Source organism: Ascidiella aspersa, chromosome 5, assembly GCF_963924565.1.
Source record: "Ascidiella aspersa chromosome 5, kaAscAspe10.2, whole genome shotgun sequence".
Classification (NCBI taxonomy): domain Eukaryota; kingdom Metazoa; phylum Chordata; class Ascidiacea; order Phlebobranchia; family Ascidiidae; genus Ascidiella; species Ascidiella aspersa.
Window position 1 is genome coordinate 17,455,458 of NC_139451.1, and position 22,496 is coordinate 17,477,953.

General features: G+C 35.5%; 1 protein-coding gene across 3 annotated transcripts; it reads left to right on the forward strand.

Annotated features, from left to right (window-relative positions):
• Window positions 1-16,168, forward strand: LOC146145135 (uncharacterized). 3 transcript variants are annotated; one of them, XM_083390342.1, is made up of 22 exons: window positions 1-257; window positions 2,629-2,764; window positions 2,824-2,900; window positions 6,013-6,090; window positions 6,262-6,387; window positions 6,931-7,015; window positions 7,081-7,191; window positions 7,532-7,579; window positions 8,431-8,457; window positions 8,820-8,840; window positions 9,219-9,242; window positions 9,338-9,361; window positions 9,622-9,654; window positions 10,265-10,321; window positions 10,602-10,637; window positions 10,999-11,037; window positions 12,222-12,266; window positions 12,883-12,973; window positions 13,344-13,453; window positions 13,696-13,788; window positions 13,932-14,031; window positions 15,108-16,168. In XM_083390342.1, exons 1-21 carry the CDS (start codon window positions 240-242, stop codon window positions 14,000-14,002), a joined length of 1,350 nt encoding a protein of 449 aa, XP_083246468.1. In that variant the 5' UTR covers window positions 1-239; the 3' UTR covers window positions 14,003-14,031; window positions 15,108-16,168. The 3 variants fall into 3 exon arrangements, with proteins under 3 accessions (XP_083246468.1, XP_083246469.1, XP_083246470.1); XM_083390343.1 differs by having other exon boundaries at window positions 13,932-14,015; XM_083390344.1 differs by having other exon boundaries at window positions 13,347-13,453.
• The last annotated feature ends 6,328 nt before the right edge of the window (window positions 16,169-22,496 follow it).

Genomic DNA, 22,496 nt, shown 5'->3' on the forward strand with positions numbered 1-22,496 from the left:
TCGTGCGAAGTTATTTAACTGTAGTAAAACTTGATGAACTATTAGTATTGTCTTATACTTCAAGGAATTGTTTTCTCTTCAGGTGCTGCGCGTTTTGAAAGTCGTTAAACCTGAATAAGAATAGTGAGTCGGTCGTTCATCACTATTGAAACGAAGCCAAAAGTTTTGTTTTAACTGACCGTGGGAAACTTGACTATCACATTCAATTAGAGATCCGCTGACAGATTGTTATAATAACAATGGAAAGCGATCAACAGGTGAAATAATAAATTATTTCTTGTTGTTAATGATATTAAATGCTGTTAACGATTTGCTCGGATAAAAGTGTATAATTTATTTGCTTTGAGGAACGAGGGAAATTATAATTCCGAAATTGTAAGTTTATCTAATTAAAGTTAAACTGGGCGCTGTTCTAGAATCTTACCCCAACAAACATTATTTGGGGTAGGGTGCTGTTTGGGTAGGTTAAGCAATATTATTAAATTATAAACCTTGACCTACCCAGATGCTATCTCACCCACTAACCAAAATAGTGTTAGAATTATAACGCCTTGTCAAAAATATTCCCCCCCCCCAAAAAAAAAGCAAAAACTAAAAAAATGGTGGGATTCCAGACGTTGCCCTTTTTACAGAAATAAAAAAGTATGTTATGCAGACTAGTTGTCAAAATTGAAATTGCAATAAGTAAATTAAGTGACCAGGAGATTTGAGGATAGGAATAAAACATATATGCCAGATTGGAAACTTTAGATTTTGCGTGGGGAAGACTATTTTTTAGCTTAAAATTATGCGGCAGTGATAACGTTATTTGTAAAATTTGCATGGCTGAAAATGGACTACTAGGATTAAAACCTTTAGCGCCACGAAAGTTTTGCGCGTTTGATCAATTTTTTGCGGCATACCGCATTTTATGTTTAATTTACATGAAATGCGCGTCTATGACCCTTGTCATGAATATTATTATCAGTTTTGCCGAATGAAACCCTTACTCCCCAACAGATTTATAGCAAGCGAGGAATCATTGGAAAGGTGAGATCAATGTCTATGCAATGTGTTTGGTTTTATGGTTAAATGAAAGTTATTTGTGCCTATTGTGGTCGGATGTTTTTGAGGTGAAAAATCGCGATATCGGGACTATTAAATAAATATGAAATTTTTAAAACTTTAAAATTTTTAAAATGTTTTTTTGTTCTTTGACAAACTACACCTTTGAAAATGAACGTGTGAAAGTTTCGTTCGTTTGTGATTTTTAATGAGGGTACTGGAGACTTTCAAAAAATTTTGTGGTAAGTCATGAATATTAATATTGGTTGTGCCGAATTAAACCCTTATTCCCCAACAAATTTATAGCAAGCGAGGCATCATTGGAAAGGTTTACTCCTGCGCTACTCAAAAAAATGAGTTTCAACCTGGGATGAAATTTATTTTTTATGGCGAATATTAATATATTATCGAATATTAATTTTTTTTTCAAAATCTAAAAAATATAGACCCTTCTAAAGGTGGTAAAATTTTTTTTCGAAAAATTATACGTAAATAAGTTTATTTCAACGTTGAAATAATCTGCCAGAAATTATTTGCTGACTAGCTTTTGGTGACCGTGGCTGAGCGGGAAACTATGGGATAAATCCCCGCGCAGGGCTTACTTCAACCTGGCATATATAACTGAACGCTTCGATTGCAGGCTAATAAAAAATAAATTTCAATTGTTTGTTATTTTGATTTGATTTTATCACCGATCCACAAAATAACCTTGCAGCTCACAACTACACAATAAAACTAAACCACAAAAATATATATATTGTGACCCATGATGAATGGAATGCAGTTCGCTGATCACTGTTTGCAATAGGCTACCTAACACAAGAGTTGTGAAATATAAAAATTATGTAGCTTAGCTCTACAAATTTAAAATGTCTTCCCTTCCGCTTTCTAGATTAGTAAGTCCTGCAAACATGTAGTCCTAATCAATAAACGGCACTGGTCTAGAATCCTACAACAATTATTAAATCAACGCACAACATTTGGGTTATGGTGCGAGTTAGCGTTTGTCTGTGGGTGGTTCAAGCACTACTATATTAATTATTTAATAATATTACTTGACCCAACCTAACCCCCAAAATGTGCATTGTGGTAGGATTCTAGACCAGCGCCCAATAAACTATATAAAGATACATTTTTTCTATTAAAATGATTGACAACTATTATATAAATGCTATGCTTCAGGGCTCAAAACCGGTCTCCGGAGTTCACAAAGGCTATAAAATTAGTTTGCCACTAAGAAGTACTTTCTTGTACTATGCCTTGGCCCAGAAGAATTAAATTACCTCCACAATACAAGTTATAGGATTTGTGGCCTGTCCCACGACAACCTGAAATTTTCTGCTTTCTCTTCTTTTTGATCAAGAAAATTCTTAACCTGCTTTTATTCCATCCTCATCACAAAAAATTATAAACTTTCCCATATGTTATTGGACAAGTCTGGAAAACTTTTCCAAATCTACTATGATTTACACTTTTTAGGTTCTAGGACACTTGTAAAACCATGTTTTTATCAATTTTACCTTTCTACCTTTTTGATGCGTAAACGCTATGAAGTGGTTAAAAACAATGCACTTCTGTTCATAGGCTTCTACGAAGACGAATCATGAGGTTATCATCAATGAACCTGAGCAGCAAAGAAAATTGTTTATTGGTGGATTAAGTTTTGACACCACAGTAGAGGGACTCAACAAGTATTTCTCACAGTTCGGCAATGTTTTGGGTAATTTTTTGTGTTTAGAAGTGTGGTGGATATATTTTAATACTATTACTTTTTTGTAGACTCTATTGTAATGAAAGATCCTAAAACCAAGAATTCCAGGGGATTTGGATTTGTTACTTTTGAGCGTGTTCATCAGGTGAGTAAATTAGCCAGGGCTTATCCAGAAAAATATCAAGGGGGCTCCCCAAATTTTCAACTAAGGCAATTCAGAGGAAAAACTACTCATAAACAGTCAATTAATGTAAATGCATGTTGGTAACATTACTGTGAGCTGCAAAATGCTCAGTGTGCAATCGTTAATGTGGAAGCCTGACTAAGACCTTGGAAGTTTGTGCAAGTGATTATGGTACACTAGAAGAAATACCTGGCGTTGCCCAGGTTAAATAGGGTATTTACTTATAACAATAATATGCAGCATTTTGCAATAAGCATGATATGTCATGTGCATTCGGGCAATGCCCGAATTTTGCGTGGTTAAAAAGTGCTGGGTCAAGTAAATACTTTCTCACAATTCAAAGTAGGATGCGGCCCTTATGAAAGCAGCAACAGTAATAGGTCTCACTTTTCTCGCGACTTTAGCAAAACAGCAGCAATTACCAAACAAACGGTATTTAGTTTAAAAGTACCTAACCAAATAACGATTCTGTCGCAGTGTTTAAACTGTACGGCAATATAAAGCCCGTAGTTCAGCTGCGTTTTTATATAAACTGATAAGCATTTAACAAACATAACTTTCTTCGACTTCGTATTTACAGTTGTTACCGAACAGCGATCAACCTTACTTTGGAACTTAGTTCCGACAAAATCTATTTATACAAAAATCAAGTATAATTAACAAACTATTTTAAAAATTTACAAAGAATTGTACAGCGGGGTTAATATTTCTAATCTTGCAACTTTAGCAAAACTGCCGGTTTCGGGATGCTTTAGTAAATAAGCACTAACCCAATCGGCTCAAATTTAATGACATTTTGTGATATGTATATCGATTGGGAATCACTAACTAACCTAAACCTTATTTTGTTACTTGAAACGACTAAATACCCAACGGCTAGTACGTCAAACATCTTTTACGTAAAGAAAACCTGTGACCTATATCGGTAGAGAACCACTCACAAACGTAAAACCTTAAGTTGTTGCAGCCATTGTTCGCATTGCGTGGTATTCAAGCAAATACGTAATCCAGGACCTTACTGCGTCTATCATAAGTAAAATCTTGTAAAAAACTGAAAAATGGTTACCGGTACTATTAAAACCGCCGCAATAAATGCGATATTTTGCGAACTCTATATACCCAGATTTGCGCAATAACATACTTCAAGGAGTTCTTAATTATAAAAGTCTTAAGTTCGAAACATAACAGTTTATTTTTATTAAGCCAACTTATACTTAATGTCCATTAATAACTATGTGACTTAACTGCGTGGCTTTAAAGATGTAATTCTTTGTCTCTCTTGAGTTCCCAGTAGCTAAACGTCTTGCATATTTTACTTAACGAAAACCGGGACATATATAAATCAAAAATCATTAACAAAAAAATGTCGTAGCAGCAATTGTTAAATTGCGAAGTCAAATCAAATACGTAATCCCGGTAGGTACAATACGTCATTCAATGAAAGAAAATCCCGTTTGAAAAGTAAATTTGCTTAGTTTTCTAACCGCTGCAGTAAACGCGAGAATTTGCTAATTCAGTCCAATTGTTGCGTAGTTTGTACTCGGTTAGGGTTGTTGTACTTTCACACGTTTTTTTTATGCACAGCAACAAAATATGTAGCGACATTTGTCGATCCAGAATTGATAACAAACACCTTAAAAATAAAAGTTGCTCATCCGTGACCGATTTGGGACGGTGCTCGCTTAAGATGCAAGACTTTCTCTCACAGAAAGAAACAAATTTATTTCTGTCTGGGAGCACTCAAGTTTCTTTCTATTTTCCCTATTGCTCTGCGACTCGCTTAAGAGGGAGCAAAATGAGCCAAGGTTGCTCTGTCTGTCTCCCTAAAACATGTGAACATGACTCACAAACTTTCTAAAATATGTATAAGATTTATAAGTTCACTATTAGCAGCACAGTTTATTAAGTTTCATTCACTGGTCGGTCTAGGCTTCATTCAGAGTTATCATCTGCTGAAACCCCCCCAAAAAAAGATAATGTTACTCATAACTCAAAAGGTGAATCCAGGATTTGGGGGTAGGCAAATTAGTCATTTATCTTAACCTTGGCTATATTACAATATAAGCGTGCCATTTGCAATAAAAACAAAGATATTTATCCGGGTGTTATTGTTTCCTGATTATCAAAGCAGCTGAGTGTCAGCTAAATCCAAACTTTGGGCTGGTCAAGCAAACAGGAATTATGTAAATTCTACAAAAACCACATGGTATACAAAATATTTTTGCTGTAACTATTATTACATAAAAATGGAGTTGTTAAAAAAAGGCGTATGACGACCACAGTTTGTTGGAAATTAGTGTGGACAGCAAACAGCCAGCTGCGCCCCCAATTCAATGTTTTTATGAGATAAAAATAAAGAAGGTTTGATTTGGTGGTATCAATTGTGCACTGTTCTTATTCTGTAAACATAAACTCCTTTTTTATTTTTTCTGTGTACAGAATAAACCAGGGATTGTTAATCTGGGGGGCTTGCCCTTATAAGGGCGTGAAGGGTTTGAAAAGGGGACCTGAAAGAGCTCTCCGGTCGTAAATAAATTTTTTTTATTTATTTAAAATAAAGCTGTGGTACCATTATTATAATAACTAACACATAGAGGAATTGCACAAAGCCATTCTTTAAGCAATAAAAAAAGTAATTGTGATGTAAAATGCTTACTTACTATATCTACTTCTCAAATAGAGTTAGCTAAACTTCGCATAATTTGCGCAACTTTGTGTCCGGTCCATTTGTAGTCACATTCCAGTAAAATACTCTAAATATTACAATCGGGGATCCGAAAATCTATTTAGTATTTTTGAGGTGTGCCGTAAGCCATAAAAGGTTGAGAATCACTGGAATAAACTATTCTTTTCACTGATATGTCGAATGCACACTTGAGTATCAACCAGCCTGGACGAATAGAGAAGTTTGATTGTGGTTTCCCATTAGCTTAAGTTGTTTGCCACACTTACATTAAAAAGCGAAAACATAGCACTTACAAAAACGGGTTGTCCGAACCTAAATCCCTCTGGATACACCACTGAAATTACCCATACAGTTTTAAAACCATTATAACTGTTATTTTAATTTAAGGTTGATGCTGTAATGGATAAACGGCCACATAATTTGGATGGTCGACAAGTAACACCAAAAAGAGCTGTATCTCGTGAGGTAAACATAACTTTATCATTTTGTAAAGATAAAACTATTTACATGACATTGACAACCTAAGACTTGTCAAAAAGAGTGTCAATCGAAAAGATCCACGTGACCTAGTTACAGTGCATAAAAAAAATGTTTGCATGAGGGCAATGCATTCACTGCAACATTGTGTTTGTTTAGGATTCTGAAAAACCAGGAGCACATGCCACTGTAAAAAAAATATTTGTTGGTGGAATAAAAGATGATGCTACAGACCAACAGTTACGGGACCACTTCAGCAAGTTTGGAACAGTTGAAGTTGTCGAGGCATGTTTTATTTTATTTATTGTGATGTAGGTCTTTTAAAATAACACTTTATGCTGCCTGTAAATTTCTCGTTTTTCTAATTGTTTAGCAATGATTTAACTTGCATTTTCATAGTTGGCCTCTGGTACAGACTATTAGATTGTAGGACTTTTTATTATCTTTGATGTGCTTGTTTAATTACCACAGTAATTGGCCCTAAGTTTTGAATTTAATTTGCCTTAGATAATAAATTAAGTAAACTACGTCTGATGAACAACTAGTTTTTGCTTTAGGCACTTGTCAATTGTGGTCACTGTTTTTAATCTCACAACACAAGGGTTAAATTAAAAACTAATTTGGGCCTTTTTTAAAATAATATAGGAGTACTACATTTAAATGTTCTTGGAATAAAGGAATGCATGGGCTCAGGTTACAAACCGCATTTTCTAAAAAAAAAAGTGCTTGTCTCCAAACATGTGCTTGTGTGATTTTATTATTTTAAATAGCAGTATATATTTAAATTTGTTCGGAATGCTTTAATTTTACAATCACTCCTTTATTTAGATTATGGAAGACCGTGTTTCTGGCAAGAAGAGAGGTTTTGCTTTTGTTACATTTGCCGATCATGATTCAGTCGATAAAATTGTTGGTAGGTTGGTTTTATAATATTTGTGATTTTGTTTTTGTTGTGTTATTTAACAACCCTTTTTTAAGCACAAAAGTATCATACCATCAACTCTCACAATTGCGAAGTCCGTAAAGCTTTACCAAAGAATGAATTGGACAAGTTTAAAGCGAAGACTACTGGTGGCAGGGACAGAGTTGGTAAGTATTTGTAATCTGCCAGGCTTTGCTGCACACTACTCAACTGAACGAAATAACATTTTGCAATTTGTAGTAAAACATAATCAAAGCCAACAAAAACCTAACCCCTGAGTCAGCAACCTTTTTGCATTCGTGGGCCAGAACCAATCGCAAATTCTCACAATTTTTTGTTATAACGTGTAGTTTTTAAGCATTTTGTTAGAACTATTATTAAGGGGAGGACCTAAAAAATTTTTAGTCCGCACAGAGATATCCATGACGAAGTACAATGGTTATAATTTCATTGAGATTAAAATCTAAATATCATGTTCTTGATCGTATTTCAATTTTTTATTTACAGAAGACCGTGGACACCCTCCTCCAGAATATTATAGAGATCGTGAACGTGGTAAGTTATATTCTATAATCAGTGACTAATTTTCATTCTTTTTTAACTTGGTTGTAAGAATTGGAAAATGTTGTGCACTGCACGTGTGTTTAAATGGCGGCTGTTACCCCACATACTGGACACCCCTTGTCTGAAATTAATTTACAAAATGAATTTTTTTTTTCAATAAATATTTAGGTTAACTTTGTTGGCAGACAGTGTACAAGCCTTAAAAGGATACTTTTTATTGCACAAACAAGACAAAATTTTTTTTTTATTGATTGCTGAAAAATAATTTGTTTTTAAAAGGTCTTGCTCGTCGCACAAAGTGTCCAAACAGATCCATGTTAAAAATGTATGTCTTACTGCACACTAAAGTATCAGTGGTTAATTTTTGACTCCATTGTCATAAATAGTTTTAACTAAATAAGCAAAAATCACTGAATTATGCAGGGGTATACTTGTCAACAAGATTATTATTAAGCTGTTTATGCTGTACAGCAGCATCTTTTAAACAAGTATAAATCTGGAGATCGACCGCTATCATGTTTTTGGACCAATACCTGTTTTTCTACAATTTTGTCTACCGATACCGATTTTTTTTATATACCTGAAAAATGTTTAAAAGTTTAATTAATTGAAAATAAAATCCAAATAACGTTTTAGTGTTTAACTTTTTTAAACTATTATTTTGCATATTAACTTGGCCTGATCCTAAAAGCCATCTTTTTTTATTAAAAATTGGGTAAGTTGTTTGTCGTACAGGAAAAATCATATCATTTGTTCATACGAAAATATTCCCATTTTGTTAACTGATATGCTTCAATTTAAGTTTAAAGTCATTCAAAATAAACAACTTTTTATTTTTGTAGAATACAGAAGAAGCCCACCACCACCAGGTTTGCACATTTATAAAGATTGTATAATATTCTGAAAAAAATGGTTGTTTTGGAGTCTGTGCATCAGTATTCCCCTTAATATTGGATTGGTCATGTGCGCAGGACACCCAACATTCTGTGCTTGGGCCAAAAAAGTGACCAAAGGGCCCATTAGGACACCTTAAACTTTGGTTAAGTAAACCTGGGACTGGGGTACTAAATATTTTTTGGATAAACTTAACTTGCACAGTTAGGACAGAAATTGCTTTGATGCCTAAAAAATTCGGTAACACTGCCAAGCTTATATACTAATGATTTGTCTAATTTATCTTTTTTTAACAGTTCCATCAACGTTTATTTAAGCTTGTTAATTTGTTTTACAGCTTATGACCGCTATCATTCAGGTAAATATTTTTTAAATATTTTATATATTAAATGATAGTTTCTGAAGTTGAACTGATACAAGATATTCTGGGAAGAATTGAACGCTTCCCGGCTCTGTCTGTGTGGTGTTTGGAGCGCCTTTTTAGTGGCGCATAGTCCTAATCACAGTATCAAAAAGCGACCTACTCTATGTATTTCTAGTTGCACATAATCAACTGCTGATTGCTGAAATTAGAAGAATATAGATCATAGGCCATGGCATATTCCTTTCACTTTACATAGATACTATGTATTGCTTAGTGTGGAGTGAAACCATGCAAGGGACAATTAAAATAAAATATTTACATAACACTATATTCTAAGTATTTTTGTCCTATTATGTGTTATGTTTTTTTCAGCTTATGATCGCTACCCACCAAGCTGTAAGTATTTTTTTAACTATAATATAATTCATTGTGTGAAATATATCAAATATAACTTTAGACAAATGTTGTTAAATTATTTTATTTATTTACAGCTTATGACAGATATGGACCACCAAGTAAGCACCTTTTCTACTTGTATTTAATTAACGTTTGTGGCATGCACTTTTTCGTAGTAAATATTTCATATTCAACTTAATCAACAACAGTAACTAAACCATAAAGCAAATTTTGGCATATTGGCCTAGAAAAAATTACTTTTCATGTTCAAATATTTTGCTTGTTTGAGCATACAAATGACATCAATTATCGGACCGGATTGCGATACTTTTTGTCACAATATATTGGGTATCAACTTTATGTATATTTTGTTTTATAGGCTATGAACGATCATCCTATCCTCCTCCAAGAGGTAATTAATTATTTTGTAATGAAGTTTCAAAGAGCTTGCAATCAAATTATGAGAAAATGTGTACACTATTGTTCCATTTTTTTAAATATTCTGTGAACTATTCTAGAGTAGTGCTACTGCTACGCATCGCTTTTAACTGAACAAAAATAAAAAACAGTTTAAAATTTGTGGCGTTAAAATTTGAAACTATATATTATTGGGTTGACCATGGCTTTACTGTTGTTTCTCACATACTGTTGTTTTCTCATATTGATAACCAGCAGTGACTCATTCAATTGTGTGGCAAATTGAACACTAAGCCGTTTCTATATAAGTGTTTCAGAAAGTTTTTTTTTGCTTTCCAAAGTTACTGTTTTAGACGTAGTAGAATTAAAACTCGAAACACATTTTTACTTGAGTTAGTCCAGCTGAAACAAACTTTTTTATAACATTTATTTTGTACCAAATTTTTGCCTCACATTTTTTAGGTAAGAGTGGTGTATTATAAAATGAAATACCCAGATCTTCTTGGAATACTTTGTAATCTAGTTAAAAAACCTGCTACTTTGTATAGATCTGTTTAAGTTTACAGAGGCAAAAGACTAACATTAACTTTATTAAACTTTGTTAGAATATGAAAGGTATGCCGCAGCAGCTGCTCCACCACGGGAATATGCTAGTGAATATGGTAAGAAGCATTTTTTTCTTTCCTTAGAAATAATTAGTGAAGTTTACTCTAACCGGTACACATTGTGGATTAAGGGACCTCATTTACTACTCTGCAAATCATTAAAGTGATATACCAATGAAATGACGTAGTAATGGCATATCTTTTGTGGTTGGAGTGATTAATTCCCCCTACCTCGTCAAAAAATTGAATTCGCCCAAATAGTTTTAAGTAAATCATTCCTATTTTTACAAGCATCATATCAGAAAAATTTCTAAATAAATCTACTTTTAATTCTCAGATCGTTATAGGGAATACAGAGACTACGTTCCCAAAGGTAAGTGTAAATTAATTTGTTATGCTATTAAATTAAAGCTTGATACAAGGAAACCCGGAAAGTTGAACGTTTTCTGGCTCTGCCTGTGTGATCCTTGGAGCGCCTGTTAAGTGGTGTAAAGTCTTTAATCACAGTATCAAAAATCATCTCTTGGCCCACTTCTTTCTTCATTGGCTCAACAATTGTGTTGGCTGCTTGTTGATTGAAGGAAGTTGGTCATTGCATATTCCTTTCACGTTGCATAGATGTTATACATCTGTTAATGTAGAGTGAAACCATGCAACGGACATTTCAAATCTTAGATATTACTTAATTGCCAAAATATCTTCTATTTTTCAAACTCTGTGATTGTTTGTTTTAGAATATTCAAGAAGCTCTTCAGATTACTACAGACGAGAAGGTAACTATATTTGCTTTTCCATATTTTTAATTATCAAAAAAGCTCATTTTTAAAACAATAAACTTGTTTATAGGAAGCTTTCGTTATGGCAGAAGTAGTAGCAGCAATAGTACCAGCAAATACTCTGCATCAACCGGTGGTTACAACGATTACCTGTACCGATACCGCTACTATCCCTACCGTTATGACTATTACCAGCGCAATTATGACAGCAGAGATAAAGCTGAAGAATCAGTCTTTCCATCGAGGCTAGCTCTTCCTGCACCAGAAAGTGAATGTCCGTATTCACCAGCTGGCAGCTCCAAGCAGTCGCCTTTAGAAATTTGCAAGTCGCTTCTTATCAGTACAACAGAATGCAGGTCTAATGTTTTGCTATCTTCCAAAAGGAAAAGTGGTAGAGAAGGTTAGTTCAAGTTTAGCATAGGTTGCCAGGTGAGATTTGTGCTCTGTTAAGTTTAGTTATGTGAAAGTGTTTAAATTTGAATTTTAGTTGAAATCAGTTTTATTGAAGCCAGTCAGTTTAAATGTTTTAGTGTCAGTATATTTACTCTAATACTGTCACGCCATGCAAATGCTTTAACCTAACCTTCCGTTTGTTTCTGTGCACTTACATAGTACTTGTATGGCCCACCTCGTTGATTTACTGGACGTTTTATATTAAATGTTTTTACAATGTGCATTGCGCTTGCTTAATTTGTTGTTGTAGCTGCACAAGTGTATATTGTACACATTTATGCAATAATTGCCTTTCGGTCTTCACACATAATTTGTCGCAGGTCTATGAATTAAGACTACCAACAGTTGATGGCAACAACATATTTTTGGTGTAGGCCAGTGGTTATTCCGTTTAGGCCAAACATTGTTACCCTGTGAAACAAACAAAAATCGGAAAAACTGCTTGCTGCACAACTGCTAAAATGATTTAAAAACTTAAATTGCCTAAATACATGGCATGATGTAATGTTTTAACATTGTTAGTGTACCTCCAAGGCTAACATTCTTGCAAGCTCTTGTGTGTGTATTAATGCTTTATACTTGTCCAGTCGGGCTCACTTGCTGAGGGCAAATCGTATTGGGGAGGGGTCAGTGCAAATCATTAACCCTTTAATATTTTGCTTAGTTTTTATAAAGTCACACTTATGATGTGATTTTATATGCCTAATATTTGTAAATTTTATTGGCAGCGTATGCTGATAGGCCATCATCGTATGACTACCCACCACGGGAAAGTAAGTACTTGCTTAAGGTGTAAAAGATATACAAAAAAAATGATTTTAAAGATACTTATGTTACTCTCCACGCTTGATAATTTAGCAGTTGTTGATGTATAGTTTCATTGACCTACTTTGTCAACCTTTAAACAGTTTTCTAATAAATAAATAGCAAAGCTTGTTTAATCAAACAAAAAACACTTTCTAAACCTTCTCATCTCGTATTATTGATTGATACAAGGTAATTCGGGAAATAAACACTTCCTGATTTGCCTGTGTGTTGCCTGGAGCGTCTCTTTGTGGCGCAAAGTCCAAATCACAGTATCAAAAATTATTCCTAGGTTGGTGTTTTTAATTCGTAACAATGCTTTCGAGTGTTCAGACGTAAAAACATTAGCTGTGGGCCACTGTATATTCCTTTCACTTGGCATAGAGGCTATGTTTCATTTAATGTTGAGTGAAACCATGCAAGGAACAATTTAACTCAATGCTGCCCCGTGCGGCAGCTAAAATCAATTATAAAAGCAACCTGTAACATTCATAATTACGACAAAATATCCTACAATGAGTACAACGCTCGGTAGGCCTGGTTTTACCTTATTCATTGTATTAATTTAATGTAATGTTTTTAAAGGTGAGCGTGAAAGAGCTGCACTACCACCATCATCTTTAGAACGCAGCACTCACGAACGGTCATACAGTAGTGCACACATGCCAACAGAAAGGTAAGGCTTTGTTAAGTGTCCTACAGTGGGTATTACTGATATTACGATTTCACAGCCGGTGTTAAATTATGTGAGAGCTTGGTCATGTTTTTATAAAGCTAAAATCCAAAAATGACAAACAAAGATTTATTGGATTAAATTAAACCATGGCTTCTGGTGTTTAGGAATACTTCATCAACTAATAAACATTAAAATGCTCATCGATATTAGGCTTGTGCGAAGGATATAACCAGGCAACTCACTTCACAATGAACACTCATTCACACTGAAAAAACGAGTTTGGCAAAAAACGCAATAACTTGCAAAACATTTTTTACTTGCCCTAGTGATTATAATAAAAAAAATGGAACATACAATTTTTTCCCGCCAGCAGTCACCGGGAGGTGAGAGAATCTCGTGAAGTTCGTGACCCTTACGCTCGATCCAGTGCCACTACAGCCCCAGAGTATGACCCATATTCACGATCTAAAACTGAATCAGGTTTGTTAGTTTTGAACGATAGATTTTCCGGTGTAAATGTTATATCACAAGTTTTTACAAATATTCAACCAGTATTGGTGCACCTAACATTTTTATTTTACCGCAAGCCTACAGTGTTCAAAATTCAACGAACTATTGCTTCCCAAAGCATTGTTATATTGCCGATAGCCTACAGTTCTCGCCTAAAAAAAACCTTATTTTAGGTGGTGTTTCCTTTTAATATTTTTACAATTTATTTTCAGGCAATGGCTACGACTACTCATCTTACATGAACAGTAGTAGTAGCTATGGTCCAATGAAGAGCAGTTCTTACAGCTCCCGTTCAGCTCCATATGGTACGGAGTAATTGCATACAACAACAAAAAACGCTAACCTATTCTGTATTTAATTAAGTACGTTACGGGATTACTTGAAGGTCAACTTTAGGCCAGTATTGTTTTCAATGTATTGTACAAACATAAATTTCATTTTGTTCCAGCTTCTTACCCAAGCTCAAGTGCTGCTCCATCTGGTAGCTCTGGCGCTTACTCTTCAAGCGCTCGCTACTAGCTTGTTGATTATGGTATGTACAACCACAGGTGAGTTAATGCCCTTTTTTGGACCTAGTAGAATTGGCAGACGGCGATGTGTAGCTCTATTTTGGTTGAGCCAAACTTGCTTTTATGTTAGGATGCACTGTAGAAAACCACACACGTTGAGTTACAATATTAGAACATTTATTTATTCACAAACTAAAAAATGTAGCCATAGCCAAAGGCAAACAGCTTGTTTATTTAAATCAGGTAAGAGTTTAATAGTTGTGCACAGCCCTATTGCATTTTGCAAGTAATGCAAACATTTTAAAAAAAAAGCATGTCAAACACAATTCGGCAGCTGATTGTAGATTTTTTACAAACCCTAACATTTTCTTTAAAATGGCAGCGTCATTAAAATTACCCAAAGTTTAAAAAAAAATATAATATAACTCTTGCTTTAAAATTGTCGAGCTGTAGCTAAAATGCGTTGCTAAACTTTATTGTTTGACGAGCTCTACATCAGCTCTCCATTATTTCAGCTATTCGTTTTAGCCCAGCAACAAGTTCTAAGTGTGCTTGCCAGTGCGATAGCTTGAGCACTTGAGTTTATATCCCTGTACCCTTGGCTAGTATTGTTTTGTTAAGTGTTGTACTTTGAGACACAGCGTTTAGAACACTCTTCAGAGAACATATTCTATTTGTTTTGCTCTAACAGTATCTCAAAAACGAACAATAATTCCTTAAGGATTAGTCCCCTTTCCAGTTATTGCGCACATTTTTCAATAGTAGCTGTTTTACTGGTTTACGATTTACTGGGATTTGGGGGCTCCGTTTACGAATTACTTGGCGTCCAGTTGTTTTTTATATAATCTTTTAGAGCAAAACAAAAAAACAGTTCGAAGATTTAATTTGTTTTCATAACCTAGCTAAATGAGTAATTTTGATCAGAAAATTCTCAGTGACTTAAATAACATCAACAGATCTTACCAATGTATAACCCGATTTAATGTAAGCTTTATTTGCGAACTGAGACCATAGTTCAGCAATGAAAGCTACTCTCTCGATAAAAACACCAGCCTCGAAACTCCCTGTGTTTTTCACTAGTTGTTCTAACTAGCCCTAATTTGTTTTTCTTTCAGGCAGCCAGAGAGACAGAGAGAGAGAAAGACAGTCTTGTAAATATGCCCTCAAACAAACGCAAACAATGCCCTGGTAGCAGATGAACGTTATTTTTCTTTATCGCGACATTTTTTGTTTTCGGATGAGCCCCCCATCATTGAAGTTTTTTGTCTTGCCGCCAAGTTTCTCATGCAAAAGAGGTTGCGAATTTTACAAACCAAATCGACGTATGGGTGTTACAGACAGACCTTTCCATACCGACCAGGCCAATTCAAGCGCAGTTACCAACAAGACAAACAGCCTTTGCCGCCAAAGTACGGTGTTGAAAGATTAAAGGCCCAATTTTGACGACTATTTGTGTACAGGTTATGATCAAACATCGCGTTTTCCCCGATAGTGTCCAAAAATCTAGACATGGTATGCAAAGGGTACAGGTTTCAAAGGTCAGTTTGGCGTTTTTGCCTGGGTTTTTTGTTTTGATTAAATCGTGTTCTCAGATACGCGTTTATGAAAAGGAAAGAAGTGCTGGTACTGATGGTAAACGCATCATATTTTCAGCCAGTTCTAATAGTAAGTCGGGGATGGCCTTTAAAAATACTGTTAAATCTGTAGCGTTTTTTAGTAGTTCGAATCATTTTGTAATGTGTATTAAGAACCAGTTATCGTGTCTTTAGCCCAGATTTGTTTAATTCCAAGGCAATGCTCGTTAGTGTTCAAAGTCGGTTAAAAGTTATACCCTTTTTTCTAACTGTTCTTTGAAGTTATATCTCCACAGGTGCAACGGTTTCGATGTTTCGATAGTCGTATTGTGAAGAGTTTTTTTAAATTTAATCAGATTGCTCCAAATGCCAACTACATTATCACTTGTTACGACCCATCATTTCTCGCTACCCGATTTATTTCCCTCAACGCCTGTATATAACCGTATGTATATTTGGTGAATTTTTTCTCCTTCACATCATCCAATGGACAAGCTCCAGCGACTGCTGTGCCTCGCGTGTTTTGCATTTTTCGTTATTTTAATCATTCCCAACAAATGAAATCTGGGTGATCGAAACAATAAATCAACTACGCCTTTGTATCTAAATGGTAGACCTAAAAGACCAAAGAAAAACACATTTGAAATGAATATTAAAAGCAAGTGAAGGATATTACAAAGCAGCTGCTTGAGAAGAAAGGAATCCACAGGAAAACAGGCCAAACTTTGTTTCACGTCAGCCAATATTTTGCTCTTGTGTTTAACCAGGACGTTTTTTATATAATCTTCCGGCACCAGAAGTAGTTTTATTAAATCGGACTTGTTTTGCAGAGTTTATTTGTAATGTAGTAGGGCTTAAGTGAAGAGATCGCATTGATTAATACTAAAATAGATTTTCGGTTGCTTAGCAAAGGCAGACAGATTTGCTCATTTATTTCCTTTAAAAACTGTTTTTTGCAATGTAAATAGAAGGAATGAAGTCGAATTGTAACTTTAATTCTTCATTGCCGATTTTGTACGTTAAAATAAAAAGCGTAATTTTATATACAGAGACGTAACCTTCGGCCAGATTTGTACTTAACCTATTGTAGGCTAATTTAATCCAAACACTTTCTACAATTCAATCTAACAGTAACCGATTATTTTGACGAAACGTTACCTTTAACTGAACTTTTATTAAATGGTGACTGTACAATGTTAGTGCTACTAAGTACTAATAAATACATTAAGAATTTGGCGCCGATTGCGTAATATTTCGAACAATAGTTAATATGGGCCGAAAATTTATTTTCGTAACATATCTCGTTATGGGCCGAAAATTTGTTTTCTGGACATATCTTGTTTTTCCTCGCATTCTTTTTTTGTTTCCTGTGGCATGTTTCACACCGATTTTTGTCCGGAGCTTTATAAAAAAATTATACATCGGAGAACTTTCAAATTTGCATACATGACGTAGAGTGGTGTGTAGGTGCGTTATCGCTTCAGGAGTCTTCACCCCTGGGAACTTTACGAGTCTTCACTCCTAGGGGCTTTTGACTGGGGGGCAAAAAACTAAAATATTGTTACGTCATCGTTTTAGCTTTTTGTAGCTAGCTACTCCTACCTAGCGGCAGAAAAACTCCACAAAATTCGTTCATATTGCTTTCTTGGTTCAGCTCGCGAAGCGACTAAGTGGCTGCTGGCATCACGCTGCGCTTCATTGTCCGGCGCGTGCAACGTTCTTTGTGCGAAGTGAATGCGTTAGTAAAACTGGGCGTGTAATTTGCTTTTTCGTAAGGGGATTTTCTTAGTAAAATAACTTACTCTACTCTTGCAAAACAACATATTTTACTGCCGCAACTATAAATGAAATATTTTTGCACCAGTTGCGCATGTTACTTCAATCAAACATATCTACACCAGGCCTAAACAAATTAAAATTCTACAAGGGCCGCAGTAAGCAAAACATGAAGTTGAATGCATTATTAGGGACGACGTTACAAAGCTACGTCATTACATGGCGTCATACAAAAATAAATCTTAAGAACACTGCGTTTATTTTGGTTTAAATTAAAATTTTCGATTTAAAAGGTTGCTTATTAGGCTCGGAAAAGAGTTTTGCATATTGCTCGAACAACAGATTTAAAGTGTATTTGAACAGTAATTGTGCGGACCAGGCCATGGTAAATGATTAGCGAGTAAAATTGGCAAAAGCATAGCAAACAATATGCGTTAAATTATTTTAAGAAAATTATTATATCTGCTTTTTAAACATGTCACCTCGCCAAAATTCAATAACATGGCCGTACGCATTATCTACGTAAATTCTATTTATCAAATATATTTTTCGATCATTCCCCAAATACCTCGCCGTGTTTGAATTTATTGTCGCGGTAATACATGAAGAGGCAAGGCCAGCATGTAATAAAGTTTCACTCATCGTATAAAGCAAAGAAGCATTGCTAGAAGCTTCATTTATATGACGTTCTTAAACTATGTCGCCAGATTTGACCTTAAGTCAAAAAAAAAACTGAAAATTTTCTTGACACATTGTGCAAAAAATGTTCGCATCCCCGCCTCCCAGCCCCTGGTTCCGACCCTGATAAGGACGAATGTAGGCTACAGTGTGTATAGTATCCTATAAATATCGTGTCACATTCAGATTAAACCGAATCTACAAAATAGGAAAAACAAATTCTTATCACTGAAGAGTACTAATAAATGATTGGTATAAAACGATATGTGTCAGTCACAGCAAAAAGTAGCCATACTGTATTCCTGTTTTTAAAACGAATTTCGTTGAAAAAAAGACTAGAATAATGGTTCTCACCCTGGAGTCCGCGGTCACTAGGGGTCTGTGATTCAACAATAATGCTCTTAATCGATGCAAATAAATAAAAACACGCTTTATGTCAACGCATATATGCACCTACCAACACGGGTAACAAAGATCTGGCTGAAATGATGGTGTGTCTCTCATCCAGCTATAACGAGTGCGAAGATACTAAAGAAAAGAGAATATAGTCGTAATACGGCTCACGGACACACCATAAATCCGTTGTTCTGTCACAGTTGATAATATGTTGGTATTTAGTAGGTTTTATTGGGCAAAAACCACCGATAAAAGTGCTAGTTGGTTATACGCCACTCATATACTCTTCTGATTAATTATTTTAGTTGTAGGCCTACTGGTAGGCTAATACAAATGTAACTGCATTTGAGTTTGCATTTACTGTTAAGGGCATGTAAATTTATACCATTTCAGAATGGGCATAAAATAAATTTAACAATTTATATTTGCAGTTTGGTTTTACGATAATTGACCGAAACGCTGTTGTCGGACCGTTTTTATAACCCTAAATAATATCGTTTAAAAGCCTATATTAACTAGGCCTAAATCATCCGGCCTGTCATGGCCTGCTACCCATTAATTGCAACGAATAGCGAATAATACTACGAATAGCGAATAATATCGTAAGCATTAAAAAAAATAATTCTCTTTGCGCCAAATAAATTACAACCTTCTACTTAAATGTAGCCTAATTTGCAATTACAAAAAATCCAAGGTGCGTCCCCGATCAACAGTTGTTATAAATAAACAATTGTCCGTTAAAATTTAGCACGGCTTGCCGAGATCGTTCTCAGTTTGGCTTTGGCCCGCGAATAGAGAAAGGTCACCTTACCCCATATAGACGGTCGCCTGTGCAACATCGCTTTCAAATGTTCAAGTTTACAAAAAATTTGTTATCGATAGTTTAATTGTGTAAAACAAATTATCTGGTGGCCTCCGCAGGTCATTTTGTCAAACCAAACAGTACACGGAATCGATCCCACGAGATAGTAGAAGTACGGTCACGACAGGGTGCTTTGGTGCCTCGTAGAGCCCCATATTCCTACGGCTGCCAAGTGATTTATTTCAACGAAAGGAAAAACAGGGTGACGCAGCACTTAGTCAAAACCTGAACTTTAAAAATCGTTTTTTAGCTAATTAAAATTTGGTTCCAACAATTTGAGCACTATTGGAAGCTGTTCCGTTTCACCCATATTGGACAGACATTCGATATCATGTCCGACTGCCACCGCATCGATGACGGACATGGCTCGTCTTTATCTTTACAAAAACATTCGCAGCGTCCGTAAGAGTATCTTACAGCATCAAATTACGCCAAGTCACGCCGGCATACAATACACCCAAGCCTCTCAATACACAACAGCTGAGTTACTAACTAAATATAAGTAAATCATTAACACAGTGAGGTGGTGTGATACTTGTGCAGGCGTGATTTCCGTTTTTCCTGCATTTGTTGGCTCTCCTTAAACTAACTCGTGACGTATACAGGTGTATAAGTGGTTTCTGTAGGTTTTTCTGTACTGATGCTGTGGCCAGACCACCCTTAAGGACACTGCATCTGAAAACATAATACATTAATTAAAAGTAGGTTCTGTGCTTTAACTTACCTTATATGTGGTCTGCACTGTATTATTGCAAAATTAAAACAAACATTTGCCAACGCGTGTGAGAATAAATGTTTAAAATATTATGTTTGCAACAACAATATATTGTCTATGAAGAATATTCCATTACCGATTTAGTTCAATCGGGCGTAAGTCAAAAAAACACCGTTGCTGTTAAAATAATTAATAATGAACAAATTACCATATAATTAGCCATAATTAGCCGTAGACAAAAACTTTCCTTACCCGATACAGGCGTTTTGTTTGTGGTGACTGTAATTTGCAAACGCTAAAATTAAATCATTCTGTCCACTATTTTATCTTTATAAAACTTGCTATTAAAGCAATGATTTGACGTCTTTTTGCAAACGCGTGAACCAAGCCTAGTTTATTTTAGCACGTGTGGAAATTTAGTTGCATTGTGAGTTTGTTGGCTATAATAGCGGTCTTTATACGCGCATCTTGTACGCACCATTCAACAGAAAAAAGTTATCTAACTTACGCTATTCGTGCTTTGTTGACGAGCTACGCAGAACTACGCGGTCAGACTGGACATAAAACATAACAGTTAACTTCACAACATTTAGCTTTCCATCCCGCACAATTAGGAAATTTGACAATATGCGTATTACTATACCATTTTCTAAACCAATAGAATACCACGACCCCCCAGATAACCTCTTGCGACCCCCTAGGGCTTCGCGAAACCCGGGTTGATAGCGACCATGTAGACTTTTCATATTTGCTGGAAATCAAATCACTGTCAAATTCGTCCTTCAGTACTTCAATCCGCTAGAGGGCTAAATCCAGTCACATGATTATTTTCACGCACGCCGGAACTGTGACGTCAATAGCGCGTTTAGCGTACTCCGAAAGAAAGAAAGTCAATAGTAAAGAGCGGAGCGCGCTAAAAGAGGCCCCTACCTTCTCTTTATTTGTACCGCGATACTCTCTTTATGCTAGAGAAGGCTAGACACAGCAGGTCGAAACAGCAACGTTATCAGCTTTGCTTGTTTCCAGCTCAGGTATAGCAGGCAGTTTAAAAACTTTTAAGGGTTCCAACTTTTTTACCACGAATTTTAGCCAAGTTAGTTAACGAAATAATGAATGCGACAAGGTTACAGTACACGTTATAAACAGTTCCAGCTAAAACTGTTTTAACTCTTTCAGGTAGCACAGACATATTCGCAATGCCCCAGGGCGTTGCACAGCAAAAAAGCACAACTGAATCTATCTTCGTAATACAGACTTTCAAATCGTTGATTTGATTTCAATTTATAGTTAACAATGAACTAAATTCGTGATTTTGGTATTGTTTTATAATAATAATCAACTTTGCGAGACAAGGGTGGCAATTTTTATTTAAGATATGAACGTATGGTTCTGTTTAAACTTCGAACAGCCTACAAATCAATGCAGTACAAACGGTTAGTTAAATGTCAAGTTAGGCCGGTGGTTCTCAAACTTTTAACAGGTGGGGGCCTGGTCTAGAATTCTACCACCGTGTTAAAACAATTATTAAACCAACGCACAATATTTGGGTTAGGAGGGGGGTTAGCGTTTGGGTGCAGGTGGGCCAAGCATTATTATTAACTTGACCCACCAACACCAAAACGTTAAACCGCACCCTAACCAAAATAATAGGGTTGCGGTAGGATTCTAATGAGCATAATTTGTAGATGGTACCTTTTTAGTTTGTTTTTTTTTCGTTACTTTCTACGTATCAAAACGAAAGAGCACCGCATATTACCCTAGTATTAAAGGCAATCCTAATTCAGACTACAGCTGTTTTACAAAGGTTTTATAATCATACAAACTCAGTGAAAAGGTTTTGCTCAGGCTAGTATAATTTACCAGTCATTATGGTTCTAATGTATTGCGCGGCACCCTAGAAACTTCTTCCCTGACTCCACAGGTCGTATCCCACTTGAAAAACATCCGGCTTAGGCAAAGGCAAAATTGTGTGATGCTCTGCATATGTATGTCCGATACGACGTTTTGTTAAAAACCTAAGTTTTGAACGAAAGTAGATCCGATGTTAAATTACTTTATTCCTAGGCCCACACAACGCAACATAGACAAAGTTTTGTTTGTAGATTATTAGGACAAAATTTACTTTAGCGTTACTATAAGTTTAACATCCCCGGTTGTTAACCTGCTGTTTTTTGGTTAATTTTACTTTTCACGGAATGAATTGTTGGGTAGAACTTCAAATTATGCCTGAAAATCCCATAGTATTTGGAACCGTTACACCCTAGTATCGGACGAGTACCGATACTATCACTTGGCATCGGATATGGGCTCCGTTCCAAATTATTGGACATTCATAATTTGTATCATAGCTATGCTTAAGTATAAATTTAACTGTTTTACAAGATAGTTTAAAGTGAAATTAGCTCCCAAGCCCAATCATTTGATTATTTGACGCGTACGTTGACCGTCGACGTTTCTGTTCGAAATATATTTCGTCCTCTATAATAGCCAAACTTGTGTAACT

What these genes read in the sequence shown, in the direction of transcription:
- LOC146145135 (XM_083390342.1), top strand. An exon ending in AAAGAGCTGTATCTCGTGAG is followed by an intron (nt 6,091 to 6,261) that starts GTAAACATAACT and finishes GTGTTTGTTTAG; the next exon opens with GATTCTGAAAAACCAGGAGC. An exon ending in TGATCGCTACCCACCAAGCT is followed by an intron (nt 9,243 to 9,337) that starts GTAAGTATTTTT and finishes ATTTATTTACAG; the next exon opens with CTTATGACAGATATGGACCA.